We start from the raw sequence: 21,799 nt of genomic DNA on the forward strand, positions 1-21,799 counted from the left end.
TGCCGCCGCACCCGGCAGCGGGCAGCGGCGACACCGCCCCGTGCCGCCCCTGCCGCGGTGCATTGTGGGCGGGCGGCCAGCCTCGCTGCGGGGGCTGCCATTGGGGGAACGGCGCTGAGGGGCGGGGCCACCCTTAACTCTCTCCCCCCCCTCCCCTCCTCCCCGACGGCGGCTGGGCTCCGCGCGCTGCCGAGATGGGGCGGCTGCCGTGGCCCCGCGTGCTGCTGCCGCTCGGGAGCTTCGCGCTGCTGCTGCCGCCGCCGCCCGGCGCCGCCGAGTTCAGCCCCTCTCTGGACAGCGACTTCACCTTCACGCTCCCCGCCGGCCGCAAGGAGTGCTTCTACCAGCCCATGCGCAAGGAGGCCTCGCTGGAGCTCGAGTACCAGGTTGGGCGGGGCAGGGCAGCCACGGCGCCGGCGGGCTCGCCCCGGGAGGTGGGGGGGGGTCCCCGTAGGGCAGCCCTGCAACGCAGCCCCGCGGCGAGCCCGGCGGTCCCGCCTGCTGCCGCCCCCCGGGCCGTCGGCGGCGCTGGGCCGGGCGGCCGTCAGTACCCCTTCGCGGAGGCTCCAGCGGCCGGGCGCTCGCCCGCACCCCCGGGGATTCCCCGCCGCTGGCCCCCGCCAGCGGGCGGGCGGGCTGTCAGGGGCATCCCGGTGCCCATCCCCCGGGCAGCGGCCCCGCCGTCCGCACGCCCGGCCCTGGGCAGCGCCCGCCCCGCCGCCGGCGGCACACCGCATCGAAAGCTCTGCGCTCGGGAGGAAAAGCATACTTCTGTTTTTAAAAATTTTACAAAAGGAATACCTTTTAAAAATTATTCAGGTGTTTTTTAACAAGACGCGAGGCTGTTATCTTTTAAAACGGCAAAACCGTGGCAAGGTAACGGCTGTGACCTTGCGCAGCAGCTCTGAAGCATAGACACCGTTGCTGGTGCACAAGCCCCGTCCTTAACCATCTTCGTGTTGCTATCAAACACTATCTATCTCAGTGCTGAACGTTTTTCAAAACCAGCCTTATTTATCTAGGCTAACGTTAAGGTCTTGATGTCCTTCTTGGGAAGAGCTGAGTTCCTCAGATATCTCTAGGAAAGATCCTGCCTTTATTTTTTCCCCCCCTTAAAGATTTTTTTTCAGTAGAACAAGCACAGTGAGGGAGGCTGCAGGGAGTATTTTTCCAGCCTTCTACTGTGCCTCAGCATTGGCCAGGATCTGTCCCCCCACCGTTTTTTCCTCAGCTTCCCAACTAAAAATATGAAGCTGAAATTCCTGATTATTTTCTAATTAGTTACATGCAGAAATGAATAAGAATGAAAGATTGAGGTTCTCAAGCTTCGTACAGAGCCCTTAGCAAAACAAATTTATTTTGCACTGACAAAGTAGGATTTTATTTTAGAGAGAACAAATATGTATAATAGTGAATTTCTTTCTACTCCAGCATAAATTTCTCAGTACTACTGCTACCAGAAATGATTTCATCTTTCTCTGTTAATGCATAGAAAAGCAGGTCTCTATGTCAGCAGAAACAGATTTATTTTGTACATAATTATGGTGAATTGTTAGTGGCCAAAGCATTGGAATATTTAACTTAGGATGCAAGTCATTCTCCAAAAACATAATGCAATAAACCCTATCCTGATACAGAGTCTTGTTCCAGGTGTTTAGATTGCATCATAGCCCTGGAGGTATATCACTATGTTAGGTTTTTAATTTTATCAACTGTTTTGGTAAGTCTCTAGTGTCATTTTAAGTTAGTGTAAACTTTGCCCTCCATTTCAGCAAGAGCAGACTGTTGAGCTAAAATAGCTCACTGGAAAACAAGCAAATAAAAATGCCCTAGTACAGACCTAAGTCGTAATGTCACAAAAGTGATCCCCCTCTGCCCCCTCATGCAGCCACTTACCACCTTCCCTATAGAACTTATATGATGTAACAGATGTGGTGATACAAGTGTAGCCATGTTACACAGATAAAGCAATACAGCTTTGTAATGCTGTATACGCTTACTATGAACGTAGGAAGCTAAATGCCTTCAATTCCCTCAGCCTTTGGGAAATGAAAATGCCCTGGGAGAATTCAGACCTTTAAATCTGCATTAAATGGCGAGCAGGTCAGTAGTAGAGCTTTGACTGGCAGAAGTAGTCTAGTCCTGTCTTCTATACTGTTGAGTTCACCCAACAAAGATCTTAGGGATGACACTGCAGAACTTGTGGATTTGTACAAATATGTATGTGTATACATGTAAGTGGCAGACCCCTGTTACAAAATGTCTATGACTGAACTAGCACTGGTACTTACCTATTCGTGATGTCTGCCATAGAAATATAATATTTAGCATTTAGATGTAGGTATTAAAGGTTCTCTAACCCTGTGCATTGATAAAGGTTCACTATAGGCCCAGCCTGGCATGATTAGATCGTATTTAGTTTAAGATTTACAATAGCCAAAATATTTTTGGGTTGAACCCGTTTTTAGTCTGTTTCCAGTTAACTTGGTAAGAACTCATACAGACCAATTCAGCTTTCAGATTCCTTCTGTGTCAGTTCTTACCTAAAAACGTTGCCATTAGCAATGCAAACAGGATTCCACTGGCTAGAAGGGTTGTTTTGTTTTTTTATTTCACAGGTTCTAGATGGAGCAGGATTAGATGTTGATTTTCATCTACTGTCTCCGAAAGGTGAAACTCTGGTTTTTGATGAAAGAAAATCAGATGGAGTTCACACGTAAGTTCAAAGTGTTACATAAGGTACTTTTCTGATTTCTTTAACAAATTAAACAAATAAAAATTGAGTACCTCTTACTCCTTCGTATTACAAAGGACTTTCTATTAGGGCAGTCTGAGAATACAAGTTACCTTCTTATAAACAACAATTGCTTTTCACATGGATCCTGCCATGTAGTGAAAGGTATTTTTGTTGTGATGAGGGCTGTTGTAGTCAGTGAACAAATAATTACTGTGGAGTTGAAAAAGGTCTTCACAACTAATATCAAAAGATCTTGTCAGTCAAACAAATAGGAAGCTGAGAAATCCCCTACTTCTCCAGTCCTTTTATACTCTATAGTAAAATTACCACGTTTTGATAAGAATTCTGCTGTTATCATAGCTTCTTTTGTAATGATTAACAATAATTCAAAGTTTCAATAAAGGAAAATTGAAGTAAGCAGCTGTCTTCATTTTAAGCCTTTAGGATCAGTGTGATTGTACAGAGTGTTTTGCTGTGACTGTAATGTGTCTTTATTTTTATGTAAAAAGCATATTCAGTTATTTCCACGGTTGCTTACAAAAACACTTCTTGCAAACAAGCACAAAGTGCAGTTAATGACATTTTGCTTATATACACAGGGTGGAAACAGAAGATGGGGATTACATGTTCTGCTTTGACAACACATTCAGTACCATTTCTGAAAAGGTGATTTTCTTTGAACTGATCCTGGACAATATGGGAGAAGATGGACAAGATCAGGAAGATTGGAAAAAATACATAACAGGCACAGATCTCCTAGATATGAAATTGGAAGACATTCTGGTTAGTGTTTGATTTTTTTAATCTTCAATGTAAGAGCATTCAGAAAAAAACCTCAGTGTTCTTCAGGCATTCTCCCTTGTTCTGGTGCATTATCTTGGAAACTACTCCAGTTCCATATATTACTTCTACTGATATGTGAAGTCTAGTACACAGATGTGTGAGAAAATTTTCAGAATAGACCCTTCATCAGAGAGAGGAAATTGCCTAGCTCTCAAAAGCACTGTTTCCAATTCAGCTTCTTTTCTTCCTACTGCTAAAAGAGCACATTTTACCCTAGCAGCAACAAAATTAATATTTACACTACTAAAGTATTGCTTAATCCCCATGATGTAGTTGGAATCACTCCACAGATTTTTATCAATATTTGAAAGTAGAGTACTGTCAGCCTCTTCTTCCCATCTTTGCAGAAGTGCCCCAACCAGTGTATATATTAATATTTCTATCTTCAATAATTTATATATTACTTAAGTAGTTTCTCTCTGAAGTTTATTCCATCTTTTCAAACTAATAAAATGGACAGCAGTTAATCTGTACTACACTGCAGGGTCACCTTTGCAGACATTCTGGGAATGGTAATGTTTGCTTAAACTGCATGCTGACCCCTGCTTGATGTAGGATGATGACTACAGCTGAGCCAATGCTAAGCTTATACTCACTTTCATGCTAATTACATGTTGAGAGTACTTTAGAAGCAGAGGATCATTTGGTGTTCCTGTACCACTGTTCTTAGGGCTTGGTAGGATTATGCAAGCCATTGTTTGTTTGCTTACAGCTACAAACAGGTGTCTTAACCAAAAATCCAAACTAACATCCACAAGCACTCACTGGATACATTGGTGCAGAGAATGACATTGTTTGTATTCATTGCAACAAACAAAATGCATATTTTTAAACAAACAAGATTTAAGATCTTTTACAGATGTGCAATACACTTCCAAACAGTTAAAACCAAACATGGAATGTGAAAAGCTGGCCCAATCTTTAAAATTGGCAATAAAGACAATTACAAAACCCAAAGTTTATAGGGGAAACAGAAGAAAATCCCTGTCCCGCTAATCACAAGCAGTACTTATATGGATTTGATAACGACTTGTGTACACAGTGCTATCTCTTCCAACAGAAAAATAAATGCAGAACTTGTCTTTATTTAAGACCCTTGCAGATTTTAAAAAGTAGGTATTTTTTTTAAAGTCATCATTACTATTTGATGCCACTGTTTACTTAGTCAAGTTACCATTTTACTTCCAAGTTCTGCGAGGGCTTAGATAAACACTTACTAGTTTAACTTTTTAAAGATAAACAACATCTACTGAGAAAAATGGGGAATTATGCCTTATTTTTAAAGCTTTTTTATGGTGGTTATGTTCCTTATTGTGTAATGTATGAACTTTAGTACCATAAAATTACTTGACTTCCAAAAATAGCTCTTTTGAAATCCATTAAATATGCAACAGAGAAAGTGTCCCCTGGAGAAAATGTAACTGCTGGCTTTAACCTTTTTTTTTTTTTGTGATTTATAGTTTCCTGTTCCTACAGACATTACTCTTAACACTAAAAGTTATTTCACAGTCCCATGATTATATCAAGAACAAATTAGCACTTCATGAGACCAGCTTTTAGGTTGTGACTGTCTACTGCATTGTGGATGAAACTTTAACAGATCATAGGACCAGATGTTTACTTTGTAAATACAGAATAAGGAGTGGATCTTGCGCTGCTGTTGTTAATAGCCAGTGTTCATGTACTTCCTCTTGTTCCCTGAGGCACACTGTGTATCCTTTGTAGGACCTCCATTTGTCCTATTCACAACTTATAGTCAAAATTTTGCTTTCCTTTCAAAGCTGAAGCAGCAGTTTATAGCTACTACAGTGAAGGCCTTAAAAAGATAGGAATATAACATTACTGTGTTACTTTTCTTTTGCTAAAGCTATAGTCCTGATGGTAGTTTGCATCAGAAGTGTCTTGTTTTGCTTATCCAGGAAAAAAAACCCTTACATTTGTCTTGTACTATGTAACTTGTTTTGAGACTTATTCCCTAGAGATCCCTGCTTTTACTTGTCTGAATACCTGGAATCACACTTTGCCAAGATACCTGGAATACTAAAAACCTGATTTTTGGTTTGATGTCTTTCCCACCTCCCTAGCCCGTAAAGGCAAAAAAATACTGTAGAACCTTATGTTCTATGTTATTTAAGTTAATTAAGCCTTTCTAGGTAATATACAATAAATGGGCTAGACAAATTAATGAAAACTGATGAGATGTATTATTTTAAAATGAAGTTAACTACTTGACATGAAATCAGATTATAGGTGGTAATACAGTACTAGTATTTTGTATGTGTTGCAAGTGATACATTTAATTCAGGTGTCCTTTTTTCTTCTAATTTTTTTTTTTTTTTACTTACCAGGAATCCATCAACAGTGTCAAAGCCAGATTAAGCAAAAGCGTCCAGATTCAAACCCTGCTCAGAGCATTTGAGGCTCGTGACCGAAATATACAAGAAAGCAACTTTGACAGAGTTAATTTCTGGTCCATGGTCAACTTGGGAGTAATGGTGGTGGTCTCAGCTGTTCAGGTTTACATGTTGAAAAGTCTCTTTGAAGACAAAAGGAAAAGTAGAACTTAATATTCAGTATGATCATAACAATATAACAGGTATGGGGAAAGAGGGGAGCAATAAACTACTATATTAAAGGAAAAAAAGTAAAACATGACCTTTCAGATTGTTTTGAACAGGTGGTAGACACAAGGTTTTCAGTTCACGTTGGGCTTTTAGGTTGTGTTTTGGTGGTGGTGATGGTCTTGTTAGTTTGTTGGGTTTTATGTTTGGGTTTGGTTTTTTTTTTTCCTAACATGAACAGAAGGCCTTGCCCCAAACTTCTATTTTTGCAAGTGCTACTAACAATTTTTTTTTGTACTTGTAGCATTTGTTAATGATTGTTAGACTAACTTGTGCATAGTGCACATGCAAAGTAATGTTAATACTGTAATTTTTTTCATGTTCATATAAAACTTTAAATGGTAAAATTAGACACAGATTTATTTGCTGTTAAAAATTGAGTGAATTTATATATGTGCCTAAGTGTTTACAGGATTGGGGCCCACAGGGGTAGTCTGTAGTTACTGTCATTTATCTTCAAAGTTACATGTACTTAAAAAAAAAAAACACAGCTCGTGCTGTAAAGCATCATGAAGAAACACTGGGCTAACATTGTGAGAACAAAATGAGAACTCTCTATATACATATGATTAGCATCAGCACTTTAAAAAAATACCATCAATGTGAAATTGAGTCAGTGTTGAAAAAAATTGGTGAAAGTAAGTGCAATTCCTGTTCACAAATCTTTGTCCTGTACAACCCTGGGTTTTTTGGCTGTTTCATGAGAGTCAAGAGATAATTTGTTTACCATATAGTCACTTAACACACACAAAGCATGGTTTGCAACCTCTTTAGTTACTGTAAACTCATGTACTAGATAATTTTCAAAAAGTCATTTCTTACATTATTCTTTCCCTTTAATAAAGGGGTTGTGTTACAGATGTGAAGACATTATCTTAGTTTTTATACTCAAAATCCCTTGTATTTGCCAATTTGCTTTTTATTAATTTGTCTACTACATCTATGTCTAATGTAGTAGTTAATAGGGTGACTTACACAGGCATGAAAACCAAAGCTGTTGATCTAAGTTTTCCCTTTTTTCACCCTCACAAGTCTTTTAGCTGTCTAAGTACATAATTCCTGTGAGCAGCATTCCTGTATCTAGCTATTTATGAGTAAGGCATGAATTAAATGAGCAGTAAGCAGAGGCTTCAAATTTTAGGGTCAACTGAATACGTAACATCTCTTAACTAAGGCAAAGCTAGCCTTACTTCAGTAATTTGTTATTTCTAGATTAAGTGGCTTTTAACAGTGTAATGAGGATATGGAGAATTTTTACTGAAACCCCTGGTGTGTGAGAATTTTAATTCAAAGTTAGTTTGTTTTTGGCTTTGTAAAAAAAAAACAAACAACAATGTGCCAAGTCACTGAAATTTCCTGTAAATGGTTCAAACTACATTGTCACTAAAGTTTTTTTTTAAAAAACTCTTTAAACCCTGCGGGTTTTTTAGAAAGTATTTAAAAAATGTGTATGGATTAGTGTTCTGCCTGTTGTTTGATCATTTGGGTATGAACAGCAGAATTGCAACTTTGAGATTTTCTGTGATTAAATATTACTTTATGGAGATAAAGCAGGGTCAATAGATGCATGAAGAAACACTTTGTTCAAATGAAGCAGATACTAGCAAGGGCTACAGTACATACAAATAGCACTTCAGCTTCAACTTCAGACAATGGGACCTAGCAATAATATTTCTAAGCAGTTTTTATAAGCAAAACTATTATTCCTTACAGAACTTGTTATAGAGGGCTCCAAAGCCTGTCGAGCTACTTTTTCTTTCTGCAAAGCTTTATCCAAAATAAAATTATTTCCCTTTAGGGTTCTACATATCTTTTCCCACGTGATGCTTTCTATTATAAAAACTAATTCCAGAAAATTTATAATCAGGACAGTCTAGGAAAAATTTATTCTTTCTGCTAGGGTAGTAAATATGTTTTTCTGCCATTTCCCTGTACCATCTCCCAGTACCAAAATACCACATATCTACATAAGGGCACAAGCCAGAGCTCACTGAAGTCAACTTCAAATGTTTTGGTCAGGTCCCTTCAAGACAGGCAAATCAAGATTCGTAGAGCTCTGCCCCTTTTGCTAGCAGAGGAGATCGATCTTCACTTGCATCACCATGAGCATGATGCTACAGACCATCTGCAAAGTGCTGAACCAGCTCTGTGAAGCTGTGACCAAGACATCTACCTCTTATAACAAAGCTACTAGTCTAGATTTCGGCCTAGACCTCCAGAAGATGAGCTTTGCCAAGTTTTCCAGGTGCACCTCAAGGGATTAGGTTCCCCAGCTGCTCTGCTGTGCCTCTCTGACAGTGGTTATACATCCAGTGGTGAAACAGTATGGTGTATTATCTTAAGCTGCTAATGAACACAGACTTCTCGGATCAAAGACAAAAGACTTAACTGCAGCAGTTTCTCTGATTGCAAATAGCAGCCTCTGGTCTACAGTAAGGCCAGTAACGCAACAATTGCCAGCAGAGTTCATCTGGAAAAAATTACTATTTTGCAACTAAGAGCTCTGACTGTATTTTCTCCCCATTCAAGGTTCATTATAGAAAATGAAACAAAGAATAACTATAAAAGGTAACTGCACGCTTTGGCTTTGGCAGCTGGAACATGTTTATCATATGTGAAGGTTTTGGCATTTAAATCTGCCACAATAAAATTTCATTTGGATTTCACAGAGTAGATTGCTTTTGATTGTGTAAAATTTACAAAGAAGAATATAAATTAATTTTTTTCTTGATGGACTTTTTAATTCAAAATTAAATGTTTCAAGACTCACAGATGTTGAATAAAATTATGCAAAACTCTTGAGATTTTCAATAAATGTTTAAACCTGTGTTTGTATTCTTAATTTTATAATTAAAGAATGCTTTGCCTATGAATGCTGCAAAAGAGCAAGGATGCTCGGCTACTAATAATGCAGCTTTTTAATTTCTTCCTCATGCAGTGTTCAAAATTCTGTTCTTAATCACTGTAACCCAAAATCAATTTTATCAGTGCAAGTAAGAGTTACATAAGGTGTCAGATCAGAGCAACACCAACTTCTGATCTTTTGATCTTTGTAACAGAAAATAAATCAAGTTTAAGTTATCAGATGCATGTCAGGACCATCTTGTGCAATATTATAGTATAGGTCAGGGATACTATGGAGCCTAGTAAAGTTCTGTGTTCAAAGCAAGAGACAGACCCTCAGGCCAGCCTAAGTCAAAATAGCTTGGTATTAAATCGGTGACTTTTTTTGTCTAGTTGAATGTTACTTTTTAGTAACTAAATCAAGTCCCAAGTTTCTCACCTAAAAAAAAAAAGCGAGAGGAAATATCCCAAGGAAGAGATTATGGGAATTTTAAAGCTCATGATACCACAGAAAGCAGCAAATTGACAGCTGAACTCAAAAAAGTGCTGTACTGCTCACAAACCTTTTTTTAGAAAGGATTTTACAGGAGATACTTGCTAGGTTTTGATACGTTGTTCTAACTTACTATTGTTAATTGGAAACGCACAAACATGCACGTAAGTCACATGAATCTATAAAAAGAATTAAAAAAATCAATGTGCTTTTCAGCAACAAACATCAACTGACATCATCTGATGACCTGCTGAGTGCTTGCATTAATTCCTATAGTCTCCTTTAAAGAAACAATGTATTTTGCAATCTATTTTCATTTCTGATTAGAAAATAAACACCTACAGTAAAATAGAAGGAAAATAGTAAAGCAGTAACACAGAATATCAAACTGTAGCAATTAAGAATCCCACAGTGTAAGGTATTACTAGTTATTAATAAGTAATAATTTCATATTATTCACATGAGAATAAGCAGGATTCTGAGATTAAAAGCTCAAAGTTTTAGAGTGGGTTTTTCTGCTTATTCAAGTAATACACATGACAAACACGGGCTTGTTTACCGTTTTGCAAGACTCCTGAGAAACCAGGGCTTGTCCGGAAGCCTGCTAACCACATTGTTCAAACAAAGAAACAGGAACTTCCTTTTTGTACTGTGCTTTGGATCAATGAAGTAGATACCATGAAACACTAGAAGGTACTTGATGCTGCCAGATTATACAACTAACTGATGGTAGAACAGTGGTTTGCCTTGAAAAGGTACATGCGCAGTGAAAAACCTCAAAAGCTATTTTGGACAGACATCAGAAATGCATGCTAAAGCTCCTTTTCCTGGTCTCAAAGCACACACTGGGAGCTATGACACCTTCTGCTTTAACTTCTTTCTATGTACAACACAAAACTTCTACCTCACACTGGCACAAGTCCGTTGCATCTCACACACTCAGCAGTGCAGCACTTGTTTAACTCCATTTGTCAGGTTGCAGCACTATCCTTGGAGTCCAAGACCATGTGGCATGGTGGTAAAACGATCTTGTTAACATTCCATTCAACCAGCCACAGCAATTGTATTTTTTCCTTTCCTATTTTTAAAATAAATATTTACATGGCAATCTCTCCTAAAGACTCATTATCCTTCAACAGTTAATTAAGGCAGCCTGGAACTAAGCAGATTGAGCTATACCTGACGTCTTTAAAAACCAGTAGTTCCTGTGCCTTCCCCAGTTTCAAAGAACAATTCTCTTTCAGACTGTTGCATTTTAAAACTTAGCAACTTTTGGTCCAGACAGGAGACGTACAACCCTTAGTTACTGTTGGGAAATGGCTTACATTAAGACCTTCCTTTTCCGTGCTTTCCCCCCACTTCATTAGTACCCTGCTGCAGAAACTCACTATTCACACAGGGGGAACGCTAGCACAGCAACAAGTAAGCACCACATTCATAAATTATTGAAGAGCAGATGAAAAGCTATCTGCCTTATTGTACGATTTTGTTTTCAAAACTAACAGTTTACTTAAATATAATGATTTTTGTCACAGGTGAAGATAAAATAGTAATAAAATAATCAAAGTAAGAAACAATTTAGTAGGAAGCACACCTACGCTGCGGAAATTCCACCAGAAGCATCTGAATTACATCATCTTCTTTCATGCTATCAATTGCTATTGCTGAGGCCTTTTACAGACTTGGAACCCATAGAGCTCAGAAATCCCTTTCTTCCCTTTGTGTGTACCAAGCTTCTGGAAACAAGGTATCCTTCTTCATTCTCCATCTGCTGCCTGCCAAATTGGAATACAGGTGTGTAAGGAAAGCATAGAAGGTTGCCAACAGAGAAGTTCTAAAAGCACATTATCTATAATCTGTATCTTCATTTCAACATTATGTTAAAGGACCTGACGTGAACCATCTAATTAAGGTAATTTTTCCATTATGATGGAGGATTAGGAAATGGTTAAAAAAAAAATAGATCAATTAAAGTCAGATACCCAATAACTATCCATACAAGAAGTGTCTGACAGTTGAATCAATCCCAGTTCCAAACAGTTAATGAGAAGACCTTTCATTCTGTGGACAAAGGAAGAGAGCAAAAACAGACCCCACACCCCACCTGCAAAGCCCTGAGCAAGCTTCAGCCATTATTCACTTATGCTGCCTTCTCCTGAAATCATTCTTGCCAGTCACTTCTTTCCCACAGGATGACACCACAAGACTAGGAAAAAGGAAGCAGGCTCAAGCACCATGTGGCCAGACAAACAGGAGTTCCCATTCTAAAGCTTCAGCACTTACCTCTGAGTAACTGTGGGGCAAGTGAACACCTACAGTACCTGGGACCATTACACAAGCAGAGAAGAAAAACCATGATGAAAGACAACAAAGACTGAATTAAATTAGGTTTTGGTCATTTGGGTTTGGGTTTTGTTGGTGTTGGAGGGTGGGTTTTTTTGGTGTGGTGGTGTGGTTTTTTTTGTTACGGTCCACCAAAGGCTGTCTTTTTAATAAGCATTTCACAGCCCACGTAAGTTACAATATGAAGGAAGTCTTTAATACATTCAAGTTGTTCCTCACTGTATTTCTCAGATTTGTGCATCTCTACACATAAGTATACATAGTCCATATTCCTATATGTACACGTACTTTCCTGCAACAAACCAGCTAGTCGCCCTACTCAGTTTATCAGAAAGGACAGTTCTAAGTCTGTCATCACTTCACCTAACTTAGGAACTCTGCATTGTTATCTCAATCAATTATTAGTTCTGCCTTATATTCTTCCCCTTCTTAGGCTCACCTTTTCCACCTGCTGCCACTACAAATATATTTTAACAGCCTACAGCCTGAAAACCTTTCCAATTACTCATTATTTTCCTCTTGCTGAATTTCTAACTGTTGCTGATAATCTCCAGAATTTTACTATCCTAGAGCTTTCCAGTCTCTGCTATCATGCAACCAATTGGCAAAGTTGCCAACACTAGGTCAGAGCAAGCAGGTGGAAAACACAGTAGGAAACCTTAGTAACGTTCATTAATACGAGAAACACATATATAGCAAAGCAGTAACTATCATGTTGGATGATTACACGAGTGAATGCAGTAACAGCAACTGTTTTGTGAATATTCATTAGGGAATGGCAGAGCACAAACAAAGTGCTTTGAAATGGTGCTCACAGAACAAATTTATTTAGAGCACGATATAACTAAAAATTAGCTTCTTGCTATAAAGCAGGTTTTGAAGTGAACAAGCTTATTAGAGTAAGACTGCAGATGTGAAGATGGCAGGTTAATGCTACCACACTGGACATTGTACAGAAGACTGACTTCCCTGGGGCTTTGGATTCCTAATCAACGCCAAACACAAAATAGCTAATAACAGGAAAAGAACACTGTCAAATTCAGAAGCTGGAAACATAAATTAGCACAAATAAAAGAGAAATACACACTGGTGAAATAGTGTCAGCGAACAGATTAGGAGGAAGTGGACATGAGCAAACAAGCTACAGCTGTATTTGAAAAACTAGTATCTGCAAGGCACAAGTATTTTGGTATCAATGAAACCAGAACAACTGCTGATGTTATGGTATACGGACCTCAGTGCTAGAATATGAAAAACATCTGATTAAAAAATAGCAGAGATGAGCTAGCTCAGAGGAACATTAAGGGATTCAAAAATGCAAAACAGAAACACATCATGACAAAATACAATCTTCTGCTTCTTTGTTACTGAATGATAAAACTGAAAAACTAGCAAAAGCATCTTAATTCCAAGCTCTTTCTCAGACTGCCCACAGCTTCTATTCATACTCTTCTTTTGCTTTTCTTTTCATTTTCCTGCATTATCTTTACTAGAAGACAATGGATCCCCTTTCAACTTTCTTTAGGGACTCCAAAGTAGTTTTTTTTCCCCACTTTTTTCTTCCTTATACCTTACCTACAGATGATCCAATTTACAAAAAAAAAAAAAAAAAAAACAAAAACCACAAAAACACCACACACACCCCCACAACACCCACATTTTAAAAAGCCTTTTGTACAAACTTTAGGTTAACGACTTGGAACTTTTTTTTCCCCCTCATGCATTACTTTTTTTCTGACCAACCCAGGATCTCAATAGACCCAACACTTCCACATGGGTGTTTAGCCACCAGCTGAAGTTCATCAACCAGATACAACTCATCATTCCAAACCCTTTTCTCCATTTCTAGAAAGTATAGTTTTCTGCCATCACACCCCTAACTGCAGTGTTACTTTGGCTCAGTCAGATGTGGGGGAACTAGAAGTGACACAATTTGAAGCCTGAAAACATTACCTGCATAGCTCTTGCAAGATTCGTCGTCTTCTCTCTGTGCACAGAACTGATGCTTCTGTCCAGTTCATCCTCATCACTGTGTTCCAATTATTGCTCTGTCTCCAGCCTTGGCATGTTCCATCTCCATTCACCAATTTCCTTTTGAAATGTAACACTATATCACTTTAGTAGGGTGTTTTTAAAGAGACAGATTATTTAATTTTTCTTTCTAAGTTTATCCACTTACGTCCCCTCCACTCCCTTCCCTCCACCCCCAGGACAAGCTATCTTCACCTTCAAGGCCTTTTTTCATATATTTACATCTTCATTTTAAATGAAAATAATGACCTTCATTTCACATAGTGCACTGACAGATTTTTGAAAATTCCTTTGTAATCTCACTCAGAATACCTGTTATGCATAGAAAAGCATAGGTTTTATTCAAAATTCCTCTGGAAGTTTTTGTTGAGAACAATGATTTGAGAAGTAGTTTGCCATGATGATTATTTTACAATTCTGACCAGTAATGTGCCAATTTCTTTGCTGTCTTGTTCATGTGATGCCTACATTTTTAGAATGGCCTCAAGAGAAACTTCACCTACACCAATACTACTGTAATACAAATAAAATATAATGGAAAAATATTAGCTCTAATACACATAGAAATGGTTCTAAATCAGTGACCACCACAAAGTTGAATTACATATATTTACACACATGCATACATACAATGATCAAGTCATACCAAAATGAAATCATTACATACAGCAACATTGTCTTTTTCCTTTATATACTCCATTACTACATACAATGAAATTCACATAGAATGAGAGAAAGGCATTTGTAGGTGTGCTTTAATTACTACTCTAGCTGTATCTTCAGCAGCACTATTGCAGCATTTTCCAGTACATGACACCTTGTAACAAACAAAAGCATCCCTCAACCATAGCTCCAACACTAGTGTCTATGTGCAGGGCAAGTGTCTCCAGGACAGTAACAGGAAAGCTAGAGATTGAAAAACAGCAGATGGGAAGATGCCACCAAGTATGTACTTCACAAGAATACAGAATCAAAACTCATTCTTCTCTCTCAAAAAATACACACATTTAATGTTGGTCTTTTAATTCTAAGAAAAAAGCAATTCCAAAAATACAAACTGAACATCAGAGTCAAGTCAACCACCATAAAAAAAATGAAACAACATTCACAATAGTTAAGTCTATGGAGAGCTTAAGATTGACAAATACGTTCTCCCACCCCACCCTAGTCCCCAAGTACATTCCATTCCAATATTTATCTTTAAGTGAAACTTTACGAAAAATACTGCTGGTGTTCAGTTAGAATTAAAGGACTTGGATAAAGTGAAACAATAAAGACAGATACAGATGGTGTGAGTACGGTTACAAAGGCTTTACATTTTGCATTATCCCAAGATATAAACATTCAAAAATTAACATGAAGTTGCTGTGTTATCAAAATATTGCAGCTATAGGCAAGGCAACATTAAATTAATAGCCGAGGGTGTGAGAAAAACACTCACACATTTTAGTGAAGGTAAACAGAAGTGGCAGTTTTTAATTAGCATTTTTATAAAGCTAATATTACCCAGCCAGCCTAAACCAAGCACAGGATAAAACGCTTTCTCTGCTTCCTTTGGCTATAAGGTGACATAAAAAAAAAAATTTAAAAAAAAAACTTATCACCCTTTCACGATGTTCAAGATGAGCAGAAAAAGTTAAATAATCAAGTAATGGAATAAATAAGTACTAACCCAGGCAGTACACTTTAAACCACTCTGTCATTTGTAACTATTACATAATTTTATTTTGGTGGTAAACTGTAAGCATGAAAAAAACTAACCTTATGCAGTACAGGGAATAACCACCAAAGTAAAAATATTCTTCTGTTTACTCTTTGGCTAAAACCCCCTCAAAAAGTAGCAGACAAAGTAAAACCATCTAATACTGGCAAGAGACTTTTTTGACCTTTTTTTAAAAAAAAAAAGAAACGAACAAGTAAAATAAACTTACCAATTTAAAACTCAGTACATTTTATAAAAACAAAAGAGGTAATGTTGTAATAAAATCAGTAATGTTACTTCAAATGGCAACAAACTGTTTGTTGACCCTGTGCAATAATACACTTTGTTCATACTACATTTATCAATATGACTGTTTCTACAGATATGTAGGAATCCTGTGCGACTCCTGTCAGCTTAGTTTATAACTAGGACACAAAATTTACAGAGTGCCACAATAACTTTCCAATTGTTATTACTAGTAGAGTTAATTCCAGAATGTTCAGATTCTGCATTATTTTTTAACAGTTAATTCACATGGGAAATAATGGAATATATTACCTACAGCATATGAACATCAATGACTCCACCTATTGCCAGAACATGCTGCACTGTTTGACACTTTTCCTTAGTACATAGGAAGCAACAGCACCCAATAAGCCTGAGAAGAAATGCTGCTGTGTAAATACTGGCAACTATTCCTGAAAAAAGAATTATGGGATGTAATCTCAGAAGCTGCCTGATCCCATAATTTGTATTGCATAGGTCACAATCACACATATATATACACGCACAAGTATGTGTGTGCATATATACATATGTATATACACACACGCACACACGCACACACACAAAGAATATATTAAGACAACAATGAAGTCTGGTCACAGAGCAATTTACAGGCTCAATATATTTTTTTTTTTTTTTACACTTTGTTTGAAAGAAAACTTTAGTATTTTACAGTCTTCAGTAGGCATTATATACACTGCACTTATGAAATCTAGAAAGTATTGAAATAGAAATACATTTCTGCAAACATTTGGGTAAGAAAACAAACCAAAATTTTTCAAAGATTTGTGCTATCTACATAGTATTTTCTCTAAATCACAATAACTGTATTCATGGAATGTTCTCTAGAAAATGTCTTTTTTTTTTAACACCATGCACATTTTTAAGTAATTGTAACCCAAAATATCCCAACCTAAAACAATCTAACAACGTTCAGATTAAAAAATTTAAGTTTCAGATCAGATTTTAAAAAGATAAGTCTTTATCATAAGAGCTGTAATGATAACAGTTACATGTTAAGGCTAAACTGGTTTTGTTTTGTTTTTAGAAACACATTTAAAGACACATTTCTCTTGTGGCTCTGCATTATGAACTGTACTTACAGATGACAGTGCAGTGAACATAATGTTCAGTCCTACAGTCAGGATGCAGTTGCTCCTTCCCACTCCACAAGATACTGCACCTTTCCATCAAGTGTCACCCGACGAGCCAACACACGGTATTTTTCCCCACAAGCTATTCTACCTGCTGCACCAAAATAACTAGTAATTGAGTTCTTCAGATGATTGAGCTGTAACTCCTGATCTGCTAAGTTGTTAAGTATCTCTGTATTGAGTTCATCATACTGGTAATCTTCCTTGCTCTCATCATCTTTTACAATTTCTGAATTTTGAGTCTGGAGAGCTTTTCGCGGAAAGCGACCTCTTCTTCTCAAATGTGGTATTGCAGCAGGCCAAGTTCTTCCTGTACGAGTCCTTTTTCTCGAATCAGATAAACTATTAAGAAAACCAAACAGAAAAGCTTTAACTCCAAGGAACTTTTTCAAAACATATGCTTTATTATCAGTTATTTCCATGCAACTGTAACTTCTTTGTTTTATTTATCACTGATAAAAACATCTGTTGCCTAACAGAGGCAACTATAAATACAGCACTTGCAAAATAAAGATTTACATAATGAAAATTATGCCAATATCAGATGATGTCAAAGATTAGCTAAATTATATAACATGCCTAGATGTCTTTAGAGTCCTATTTTGATACAGCTTGATCCCATTCTTAAGCAAATTAAAAAAACCAAACCAGTCTTCACAGAAGTCTGCATCAAATGAGTTAAATTTGCAAATTAAAAATACACCTTTATGACACAGGTAGGCCTCAATTACAGTAGTTATAGTATAAAAGTTTGACATTTTGTATTAGTTAAGACTGTAAATAAAAAAATGAATGTATGCACAATTTTTTCTCCAAGTTGCATTTATCTCAATGTTAATCTGAAATATGGAAGAAAATATTGCAAAATTATTCTACATCACAACTTTCTATAGTACACATCACTTTCTAAAGATTTATTACATGTGGCCAGAAAAATAAGTATAACCAAAATGCACAGATTTATGTCTGGTAATGAAAAAAGAAAACTTCTGACACTAAGAATAAACTAGTATTATCCAATTTTGCGTCCAAGATACAAATCCTTATGTAAAAACCTGCATCTAATTTGCACATACTAAAACATGTTTGATGACTCCTACATTAAATGGTACATGAACTTCGATGCTCCAGGCTCCTATGTAACACAACAAGGAAAACAGCACATCTTTTTAACATAAAAAAATGGAATAAAGGTCAGAAACAAAACAGTGACTGCAGTCCTTCAGTAACATTTTCAGAAGTCTTGGAATTTAAACGAGTTTTTGAGGACTGACCATTTGTAGCAGTAATGCACACAAAAATGACTCATGAAAGCAGCTGACAGCATGAACCAGAAAGAGGAAACAAAATAAGTAGATTGAGGATCCACGTACCTCAATAAAAGAGAAATTTATGTTCGCTGAACTTGAGGGAAAAGTTCAAGTAACAATGTTTGTAGAAAAGTCAATTATAGTTAATAATTTATTTATGAAGACTGTGCCAAAAAATTTTCATGCTCCACTGACTGTAGAAAATCACAGCATACTTGGTATTCTTTAACATGAATACACAAACCTACAAAACCAGAAGCTGCTAAAACTAATTCAGGGTACGCATCAGCTCTTTTGTTGCCTTTATTAAAAAACTAAGCTCAGGAAGCGTTTATGGAGTTTAATTCTTTTCAGTAAATGTAACTTAACTACATATTTTACATCAACAAAGAACAGTAATTAGCGAGCACAAAACCCCTCACAGTGTGTTGTAAGCAGCACCAATAAAGACTAGTTTTCTTTTGTCCTGTTCCTTTACATTTCCCCATGCAATTTACAGCTCTACTCTGAGTCTCAGTTGCTCATTACTTCAAATTCCAGTGAATTACCCCAACCTCTATGTCATATTCCTTTGCAGTAGCCTCAATTCTTCTCTCTCCTCCCACCAGTTCCACAATAACCTTACCTGCACTTCACATCTACTACGGTTGCCTCATGACTTAAGTCAACCTCCTAATTTAACTTCCACTTTTGTTTTGCAAAAGTGTCAACAAAACCAAAACCAAACCACCAAAAAAAAAAAACCACACACAACAAAAATATCTACCCAAGCAACAAAACAAGACTGGCAATGACTAGGCCATAGATGATTAAAAAATTGTCTGCCTTTCTCTAAGTGTTGAGTTGCTGGTTTGAGTCTCTCATCCAAGTGCCTATCTTCATGAATCTAACATTGTAGACTGTAATTTCATTGGAACTGCCTAGATTAGATTTCACAGAAGTAGCCAAAATGTTCAGAACTGACTGTAAGTAAAACAAAACCTCAGCTTTTAAGAAACCAGACCTCAAACATTACACATCATGCTCTGGCAAGACTTCTCTTGTAGGATCCCTGCAAGTTCTGTTTATTAAGGGTGAAGTATTGCTGAATCGTTTCTTCTCCCCCCTTTCAGGATATTTTATTAAAATGAATATATTGCAAATATTAAACTTTCTAGCAGATAAAGTAATAGAATAATTACCTATAATGTCTGGAAATGCTAGATGAGGTAGTTTCTTTCATACTGGCAGCACCTGTGGATTCCACATCTGAGGTATTGGATGAATGTGCAGTTCCATCAGATTTCCTGATATGCAAGATAACAGGGTTGCCATGTAATGAAAAGAATCTTATATTGAAAGCTGAGCTGATATTTCAAAAGCAAACAGATAAATTACATTATATTACAATATTTTAGGGGGTGATAGTGTTATTCGTGGTTTTGGTTGGGGGTTTTATTTATTTAAATTTTTTTTTTTTATTTACCCAACAGCGCAGGGTAATTCCAAGGCTGGGTTCTCTATCACTGGAACTGGTTCATTATCCTAAGGAAAAAAAAGAAAAACAGTAGTACTTCAAATTCAGTTTTAATTGCTATATCAATTTTGTTTGAGGGTGTATGGGGGAATATCATGATTCAGATTAACCGATTATGGTTTTCTTCAAAAACGATAATCCAGTAGAGGGAAAAAGAAAATATATCCAAAACCTTACCAGAGGAGACGACTCTGGAGTTCTGTGAATCATTTTTCTTGTATAGGGACCCGGTGGACGACCTACTGATTTTTTTTTCCCCTTTCTTTCTATACCATTACTTATCTCCCTAGAAGAAAATTTATATTTTGTTCTGTATTATTGAAGGTACTTTTCATTCAATACATATTTTCCTTCGGCAATGAATACATGATTAGATTTCTACTCCTAAAACACTGCATTAAATTAGGTTAGGTTACTCAGTTAAGTCAAAATGGTCAGGTACAAAGCTACACATTTTTGCCTCTACAGTAACATTAACAGATACAAGATCTTTCTAGCAACATTACTGATTCTGTAATACTGAAGAGGAATAAAAAGTGTTAAATGTTGTTTATTCATATGATGGCACATTTACTAATACAAGTCACAAGTTCACATCAGATTTCCTATTTAGAATTCTAGTTGGATTACTGTATCAGAGCTACAGAAAGACAGATTTTGTTTCCCAAATGGCAGCAAAGTTGAGATATTTTCTATTGTTCTTACTGCTAAATTTCATCTTGGGTATGTCTGGGTTTTTTTAGAAGGATCCTAATAGAAAACTAATTAAATTTGTTCAAAGAGCTTGTTCTCACAAATAGTCACCTTTACACTTAAAGAAATACATTCTATAATGAAAAGGCCTTTTCAATGTACCCAAAAGTAGCCCAAATTTACCATAACATTGCTAGAATGACTGGGTTATTTTACCTCACATCAGGGATTGGTTTAGATGATTTTCTGCCTTTAATCTTGAACTCATGAGAAGTTCCTTCTGGTTCCTTCTCGGCCTTTAAAGCAGCATTTGGTGGCACAGGAGGAACACGAATTCTCAAGCCAAACAAATGCTTCTTTTTCTTTATTTCTTTTCCAGACATAAACCTAGATAATTTTAAATTAATTGTTAGAATTCTGACCACAGGTAAAGCAACTTTTAAATTAACAGTGTACATGCAAAACAAAGCTATGCAAATTAGAATATTCTTTCTAATGCTATTTTATTCCCCTCTTTCCCTTAACACAATCCTCACTCTCAAATACAGAAGGGGAAGTGGAAGAGCACAGAAGTTAAAACAAATTTTTTCTCATGATTTAGGTTCCACTCAAATAGTTATGCAATGTTATTGTTTAAAATTGAAACAGTATTTAAAATTCAAGTGTTATCTGCAGCCAAAGTGATTATCAGATAAACTGAGCAAAGGAGACTGAAGACTGTAATCTATATGACATCAAATAGGCAAACAACATTTAAAGCAAAAAGTACCAACAACTTACATGGTCTTGTAATCATTTAATGCCTCCAGTACATGCTCATATCTTTCAGATTTTGGTGTATCTGCCAGCTGTGAAGTATTAAGAAATCATTTAACCTGTCAAATTCTTTAGTAACAGAAATATTCTAGTTACTTTGAGTCACTGTAACTACAAATTTGTATATGAAGTACATTAATGAAGTATTAGCTGTGGAAATTGCCTAACCCCAAAGGATATTAATCATTATTGCATATATTCTGTGATTTGCATCCACTGAATTCATGCCAGGATCAAGCCCTCAAATCAAAGAATTGGAATTTCACTTGTAAGAAGTTAAAGAAAAATCTCACAAAGAATTCTAATATACTCAAAGAACTTAATACTAGCTTTCCCTCTCAAGACTGTTTAAAAGAATTTTTCTGTGACATTATTTACTCCCAAATTGATGGCAAGCAGAATATAAATATA

General features: G+C 36.9%; 2 protein-coding genes across 5 annotated transcripts in view; one reads left to right on the forward strand and one right to left on the reverse strand.

Annotated features, from left to right (window-relative positions):
• The first annotated feature begins 134 nt into the window (after window positions 1-134).
• On the forward strand, window positions 135-9,028 carry TMED5 (transmembrane p24 trafficking protein 5). 2 transcript variants are annotated; one of them, XM_055724237.1, is made up of 5 exons: window positions 135-386; window positions 2,619-2,716; window positions 3,337-3,520; window positions 5,929-6,176; window positions 8,221-9,028. In XM_055724237.1, exons 1-4 carry the CDS (start codon window positions 195-197, stop codon window positions 6,145-6,147), a joined length of 693 nt encoding a protein of 230 aa, XP_055580212.1. In that variant the 5' UTR covers window positions 135-194; the 3' UTR covers window positions 6,148-6,176; window positions 8,221-9,028. The 2 variants fall into 2 exon arrangements, with proteins under 2 accessions (XP_055580212.1, XP_055580211.1); XM_055724236.1 differs by having other exon boundaries at window positions 136-386; window positions 5,929-9,028.
• A 5,461-nt stretch (window positions 9,029-14,489) lies between these two features.
• Window positions 14,490-21,799, reverse strand: part of MTF2 (metal response element binding transcription factor 2) — a 28,619-nt gene continuing 21,309 nt past the window's right edge. For all 3 annotated transcript variants that reach the window (XM_055724229.1, XM_055724228.1, XM_055724230.1), the window contains 6 exons: window positions 21,353-21,420; window positions 20,789-20,959; window positions 20,057-20,165; window positions 19,829-19,887; window positions 19,545-19,649; window positions 14,490-17,395 (listed from right to left, as the gene is read on the reverse strand). In XM_055724229.1, coding sequence (XP_055580204.1) covers window positions 17,041-17,395; window positions 19,545-19,649; window positions 19,829-19,887; window positions 20,057-20,165; window positions 20,789-20,959; window positions 21,353-21,420 — 867 coding nt within the window. In that variant the 3' untranslated portion in view covers window positions 14,490-17,040. The remainder of the gene's footprint in view (window positions 17,396-19,544; window positions 19,650-19,828; window positions 19,888-20,056; window positions 20,166-20,788; window positions 20,960-21,352; window positions 21,421-21,799) is intronic.

The sequence above is a fragment of the Falco cherrug genome, chromosome 12 (assembly GCF_023634085.1).
Source record: "Falco cherrug isolate bFalChe1 chromosome 12, bFalChe1.pri, whole genome shotgun sequence".
In the NCBI taxonomy this organism is placed as follows: Eukaryota; Metazoa; Chordata; class Aves; order Falconiformes; family Falconidae; genus Falco; species Falco cherrug.